The sequence below is a fragment of the Prunus dulcis genome, chromosome 3 (genome assembly GCF_902201215.1).
Source record: "Prunus dulcis chromosome 3, ALMONDv2, whole genome shotgun sequence".
Classification (NCBI taxonomy): domain Eukaryota; kingdom Viridiplantae; phylum Streptophyta; class Magnoliopsida; order Rosales; family Rosaceae; genus Prunus; species Prunus dulcis.
In genome coordinates this window covers 13,705,858-13,712,695 of record NC_047652.1, presented here as the reverse complement: position 1 = coordinate 13,712,695, position 6,838 = coordinate 13,705,858, and the positions used below count along the sequence as shown (strand labels likewise).

The 6,838-nt window shown below is 40.8% G+C and overlaps 1 protein-coding gene across 1 annotated transcript; it reads left to right on the top strand.

The window, feature by feature from the left end:
- Positions 1 to 619: 619 nt before the first annotated feature.
- Positions 620 to 6,288, top strand: LOC117621238 (2-hydroxyacyl-CoA lyase). The gene is made up of 2 exons (XM_034351593.1): positions 620 to 2,275; positions 5,654 to 6,288. The coding sequence occupies exons 1-2, from the start codon at positions 851 to 853 to the stop codon at positions 5,966 to 5,968; spliced, it is 1,740 nt and encodes a 579-aa protein (XP_034207484.1). The 5' UTR covers positions 620 to 850; the 3' UTR covers positions 5,969 to 6,288.
- Positions 6,289 to 6,838: the final 550 nt, after the last annotated feature.

The following is a 6,838-nucleotide window of genomic DNA, read 5'->3' as shown; positions in this document are numbered from 1 at the left end:
AATGTCCTCAACCTTTACAAGTGACTAATCTACTACTAAGCCCATGTCTTTGACAAAATGAGTAAAAACTAGAATAATACTAAAAAACTTGCCTTCCTCATAATACACCTGCCTTTGACATTAAGATGCAATATTTTTTAGATGCATCTTCTTTACCAATTTTGTCATATTTCAAAAATTCGCCACATCTATACAACCTACCACTATCGATATACAAAATACACAAAATAATCACTAGCTAGGCTAACTAACATAGAACTAGATAGCTAGTAACTCACAAATATTGCCCATTCATTTCTCACTTCATCAAGTCGTTGTGGAGTCTACGTGTTATCTTTTCTCTTCTCTCGCTGTAAAAGATTAGACATAATTTTCTCCCAAATTCCCTTGTTCATTTTCTCTCTTTCCTTTTCTGTTGAATTATTTTCAAACAACTGGCGACTCAATTTTTAAAGGTGCATAATTAAAGACTTGTGTATACATAAATAGACGTAGTTTGAGTGTACAAAATTTGTATACGAGGTGCAATCACTTGCGTCTGCCACTTTGCCTCCTTTAACTGTTCCATTCATTCGTTGACAGACCGACCGTCCACCAAACCAGAAAAGCGCGAGTGGCTGACACAGCATATTCCAGATACCCCTCTCAAATTTGCTTTCTCCATCTACCACTACCATCCATCTCCGCCGCCACCGGGCCCAGACAACAACGCACATTCCCAAAATCAGTCCGTAATTACAACCCTTTCATAAGGGCATAGTCGTCATTCAAATTCCATATCTATATATACCACTCCACTCACACATTCCCCTCCCCCCCCCCAAAACCAGACACTCCACAATCAGCCACAATGGCAGATTCGTCAGACCCGAATCCCCCAACCACCCACAATTCCCAAACCATCCTCGATGGCAACCAGCTGATCGCAAAGGCCCTTGCCCGTTTCGGTGTGGATCGCATGTTCGGCGTCGTCGGCATCCCTGTGACCTCGCTCGCAACCCGTGCGGTTTCTCTCGGAGTCCGATTTATCGCCTTCCACAACGAGCAGTCGGCGGGTTACGCCGCCTCTGCCTACGGGTTTCTAACGGGTCGACCCGGTGTCCTCCTAACTGTATCGGGCCCCGGATGCGTTCATGGGCTCGCGGGTCTTTCCAACGCCATGGCCAATGCTTGGCCCATGGTGATGATCTCCGGTTCGTGCGATCAGAAAGATTTCGGCCGAGGCGATTTCCAAGAGCTCGACCAGATCGCCGCCGTGAAACCCTTTTCGAAATTCTCTGTGAAAGCTAAATCAATCAAGGAAATACCGGATTGTGTGTTTCAGGCCCTTGCTAAAGCCGGTTCGGGCAGACCCGGTGGGTGCTATTTAGATTTTCCGTCTGATGTTTTGCATCAAACAATTTCCGAGTCGGATGCTGAGAGCTTAGTGGCTGCTGCGGAGAGGTTCCGAGAGCTGGAGAAGGTTGTGAATGTGCCAAGTTCGCAGATTGAAGAAGCGGTTTCGCTGCTTCGACACGCAGAGAGGCCTTTGATTGTGTTTGGGAAAGGAGCGGCATTTGCGCGAGCGGAGGATGAGTTGGGTAAACTGGTGGAGCGCACTGGAATCCCATTCTTGCCCACTCCAATGGGAAAGGGGTTGTTGCCTGATACTCATGAGCTGGCGGCGACGGCAGCAAGGTCGCTGGCAATAGGGAAATGTGACGTTGCTCTTGTTGTTGGTGCGAGGCTGAATTGGCTTTTGCACTTTGGTGAGCCGCCCAAGTGGTCCAAGGACGTGAAGTTCATTTTGGTTGATATTGATAAGGAAGAGATTGAGCTCAGAAAACCCCATTTGGGTTTGGTTGGAGATGCAAAGTTGGTGTTGGAAAAGATCAATAAAGAGATTAAGGATGATCCTTTTTGCTTAGGGAAGTCTCATTCATGGGTTGAAGCTATATCGAATAAGGCCAAGGACAATGTTGTGAAAATGGAGGCTCAGTTGGCTAAGGAAGTTGTGCCATTTAATTTCTTAACGCCAATGAAAATTATTAGAGATGCAATTTCAGGATTGGGGAGCCCTGCTCCTATATTAGTTTCCGAGGGGGCAAACACTATGGATGTCGGTCGGGGAGTGTTGGTTCAAACAGAGCCTAGGACCAGGCTGGATGCAGGGACTTGGGGGACAATGGGGGTTGGTCTGGGTTACTGCATTGCGGCTGCTGTGGCTTCTCCTGACCGGCTGGTAGTTGCAGTGGAAGGCGATTCTGGATTTGGGTTCAGTGCAATGGAAGTTGAGGTATGATCCCTTACTTGCTGATTCTTGTGAAATATGGGCTAATGCTTTTTAAGAATGGTAATTTTTCTGCTAGTGTTATGTTCAATAGATTTAATTGCTTAACTAAGCATAACCTGTTTGTTTTACATTAATAGTTTCATACGAAAGCATACAAAGTTTCTATGTTATTTTTTCTTTCCTAGAAACTGTTTTAATTTTTAGTTAGTCAATTCTCAATGAAGCTCTAGAGAGCTGGAGTGACTTAAGCTGATTCTTTCCTTTCTTATACCAATAAGCTTCTTTTGTATCCGTGGATTGTGGCTCTCAAGTTCATTTGAGCTCTAATTTTTGGTTGTTGGTTTTGATGCACTTCCCTTTGGTCCAAAGGATGTGAAAGAAAATTTGATGATCTTATGATTGGAATAGAGGGATTAAAAACTTTGGCGCTCTGATACTTTATTTAGACATGTTTGCTGGATTTATCAACCTAGGAATTGTTAATTGGGGCGGGGAAACAAGTATTACACATATGGGTGGCTTAGATGGGCGTGGGGCTCTAAGAAATGGGTGGCTGAAGTGAGTGTGGGGATTAAGAAATGGGCTGGATTATGTTTGGAGAGATGGAGAAGGCTGGGTCTTGAGGGGACAACACGCATACAAGGTTTTTCGTCTGAAACCAATCTTCATAAATAAGACTTAGAAATGGGATGGGTTATGCTTGGATAGGTGGAAGGAGTTGGTCTTTGAGGGGGCTACCCATGCAGTTTTTAGTTCCAAACTAAGAAGCACGGATACGCGGACTTAGGTCCGTATCCCGTATCAGATACGCAGTCGGATACGATACGCTCCGATATGCGTTGGATACGTATTGGAGTCGACGGATACGATCTTTGACTAACGGATACGCGTATCCTAGGTTCTGGACACGAGTATCAGACATTTCAAATACGTTTCTGGTCAATCTTGAAGCCAGAACCCAAAGAGAGGGAGAAGGAAAGATTAGAGAGAGAGAGGAGAGGAGGAAGAAGAAGAAAAGATAGGACGTACGTTGGCCGCTGCGTATGAGGGAGGGAGAGAGAGCGAGATGAAGAAGAGGAGAGATGGTGGAAAAAGTTAAAGGAGCGGCCCAAGCTCGAGGAAGAAGAAGACCTAATTTTTCATTTTTTAATATAAATTCTCAAATGAACGACGTCGTGGTTGTAAAAAACATAGATATGCTGACCAAAAATAATTAAAGATCTGTTTATGGGTTTTGGGTCTTAATTAATAATATTAAAATGGGCCTAAAAAGATATGAAACAAGCTATACAGGCCTAAAAAATATAAGAACCAGAAAAGAAAGCCCAAGAATGATACACTATATTTATAATTTATAATTTTATGTTATTTAAAATATATTTAAAATTATATATGTATTTATTATTATATTTTAATTTCCGTATTCATAACGTACCGTATCCTAGTTTTTGGAGATTTGCCGTATCTTTGTGTCGTGTCGTATCGTATCGCCATATCCATATCCGTGTCTGATTCTTAGGTTTCAAACCAATCTGCTTAAGGGCTTTCAAATTTTGCAGGGGCCATGACCCCCTTTCGTCTCTATATAAAGTTTGCTGTTGGTTTTCCTCTGTATTTTTTTTTTCTTTTCTTTTTGAAGTGAAACAGAACTTTATTAAAGTAGGAAAGCTGATTACAAAGAGTGGATAAGGAATCCACAATCTGAAGAGAAAAGAGAAAGTACAATAAAAATCAGCTGAAACTGATGCCCATAAAGTTGCCCAGAACCTCACTGTGTCCCATAGTTCATCTACCCCGGCACCCTTATAATCCTCAAAGATTCTTGTTTTACGCTCCATCCTAATGTTCCAGAAAACTGCCAACAAGAACAAGAAGCAACCCAAGGGAAATATCTTCCCAAGGGCTACGACTTGAGCTTCTCACCAAAAGATTTGCATCCCACTCATTAGCAGCCTCCTCAAATTTACTCCTAATCACCTTATGGCACAATGAACTTGTTTCCGTTGGATTCCTCCATAACCACTGAGCAAGTAAAAGCTTTATTCCTCTCACTTGAATTGCCCACATCTAAACCCCCTTTGTCCTTACTTGTGGCCATCATCTCCCACCTTACTAAGTGATCTTTCTTTCCCTCCTTTTATTCCTTCCCACAAAAAGCTTCTCATTAACTTTTCCAACTTACTACCACAAGGAATTCTGAGCAGGGACATATAATAAATAGCAATACTGCCCAAAACAGCTTGAATCAATATCAGCCTTCCACCTCTAGATAAAAATGCCTCCTTCCAATTTTGAAGCCTCGTTTCCACCTTCTCCACCACTGGATCCCAAAATTTGAGTGCTCTAGGTCTAGGGTTCCCTCCGAGTGGAAGACCCAAGTACTTCATTGTCCATCTGCCCACATCACTCCCCCATGATTATGCCGGCTTAGCAATTTTCTCACAACTTGAAGCATTTAAACTTTTACTGGTTATGAGGTGAGCTTTCCTATGAGAATGAGTTTCTATACTTGATTTCCTATGCAGATACTATGCTTGTCTCTTATTGTTAGAGCATAAGGTTTAAGAGACTTGAACAAATATGAGGCATTTGCTATCTTCGTCTTAGTTTTGCTGGGAGTGAGAAAGGGTGGTTAGCGGCTTCCAAGGGTCTTTTGTGTTGTAAAATCTTATTCATTTGTCTTCAGCATAGTCTTTGGTATGGTTTTTGGTAGAACTGCAGATTAAAATAGTTTAGTCCAGGTTCAAAAACGTCAAAGTTAGTGTGATAGTTGTAACAGCTTAATTAGAATGCTGTACAAGGTTTTGGTGGTTCTTAGGGAAACATAGTTCCATACTTTCATTACATTGGCGGTGCGCTGAGAATCCTTGCGAGGGTAGGTTTCTTCCTGTGGTTTTACCATGTAAGATCTTGTCCCAAAGTTGGTATAAGCTTTAGCCATATTTTCTTGTGAGAGATGTTGGTGGTAGTGCCTTTGGTTCAAATTTTAGAAGAGGGTTAGGTGGTCTTCTGTATAATTAGAAAAAAATAGAAAGAAAAGAAAAGTTGATGAGAACTTGAACGGGACATATTACCAGACTATTTTACCCATTCAATTTGCCTTTGTTGGTTCTATACTATACGTAGCTTCTGTTAAGGAGGTCAGCGAGAGAGATGTAAGCAATTATTTTGTTATACAGCTTAATTGTTTTCACATGATTATCACTCTCATCTTCTTTTCTGTAAGCAAGAACCTCTTTGAACTTTACATAAGGCCATTTATGTTTTTGTTTAGTCATTTTTCTTCACTGATTATATTCATCTTAGTGCCTGCCTGTGTGTTTCTTTGGCTGCACAAGAGACAATATTTCATTTATGCACACTTTTTCTTGACCTCTGCAGACATTGGTTCGATACCAGTTCCCTGTTGTTGTGATAGTCTTTAACAACGGTGGTGTATATGGCGGTGATCGAAGAAGCCCAGATGAAATTAGCGGGCCTTACAAAGATGACCCTGCTCCGACTTCTTTTGTCCCTAGTGCGGGTTATCACACTCTGATTGAAGCTTTTGGAGGCAAAGGCTATCTTGTCGGGACACCTGAAGAACTCAAGTCTGCCCTTTCGGAATCCTTCTCAGCACGAAAACCAGCGGTTATAAATGTAATAATTGATCCTTATGCTGGTGCAGAAAGTGGGAGGCTTCAACACAAAAACTGATGGTAGGCCTCAGCTGCGTCTTTTCATGCCCCTTTTCTGTTGGTAAAGTTGCTTCTTGTATGAATAAAACTTGCATCAGCTTTCTAGTTACCATTCCATCACGAATTGTACTCCTCACAAAGTTCTGATAGACCTGTAGATTAAAGAGACTTTCAAATGAATGCTATTGACTCTTTGACTCAAAGGGTCCTACCATTTTTGTTTATAATATTGTGGTTCGAAAGTGTTCTGTATATGATTTTGTTGGAAAAAAATAAAAATAAAAACATTGTTATAAATCTATGGAATGTGGATGACCACCATAACATCCATTACGTCCACCCCTTATTGCTTTGTAACCTATGGTCCTTATTATTGTAATTAGTAGCTATAAATTGTGGGTTAAGTACTTCTATTGTAAGCCTATAAATAGATGTTTATTAAAGATGAATAAGATAAGTTCATACAAGTTCATAGAACAAATTCTTTGTATTTCTCTTCCTCTTATTGCTCTCTACAATTCCCCCTAGTTTTATAACACGTTATTAGCACGACATTGCTCTTGGTATGTTTTCTTTCTCTAATTTTTCTTTCTACTTATATGAGCTAGGGTCATCACAAGGTATATGGTTTCTTTGTACTCACCATCAGACTTCATCATGCTCGTTTAAGAAAAAAAAAAAAAAATTTCTTATTCTTATTACACATGAATATAATGCCATGTTTTTTTCATTTGTTTGTTTATTTAATTTGAAGTATGATCTTAATTATTATGATGAGTTTGTATTATACAAAAGATCAGGGCCCGGAGTTCCTCGATCCTCATCATATAACTAGATTAAGAATTGAAGTGTTTTTTTTTTATTGACAGAACCTGAAGTTCTTTGATTC

Bases quoted from the DNA above. Each gene is read 5' to 3' on its own strand.
- LOC117621238 (XM_034351593.1), top strand. From the start codon at position 851: ATGGCAGATTCGTCAGACCCGAATCCCCCAACCACCCACAATTCCCAA. The intron at 2,276-5,653 runs GTATGATCCCTT...TGACCTCTGCAG, and splicing joins TCAGTGCAATGGAAGTTGAG to ACATTGGTTCGATACCAGTT.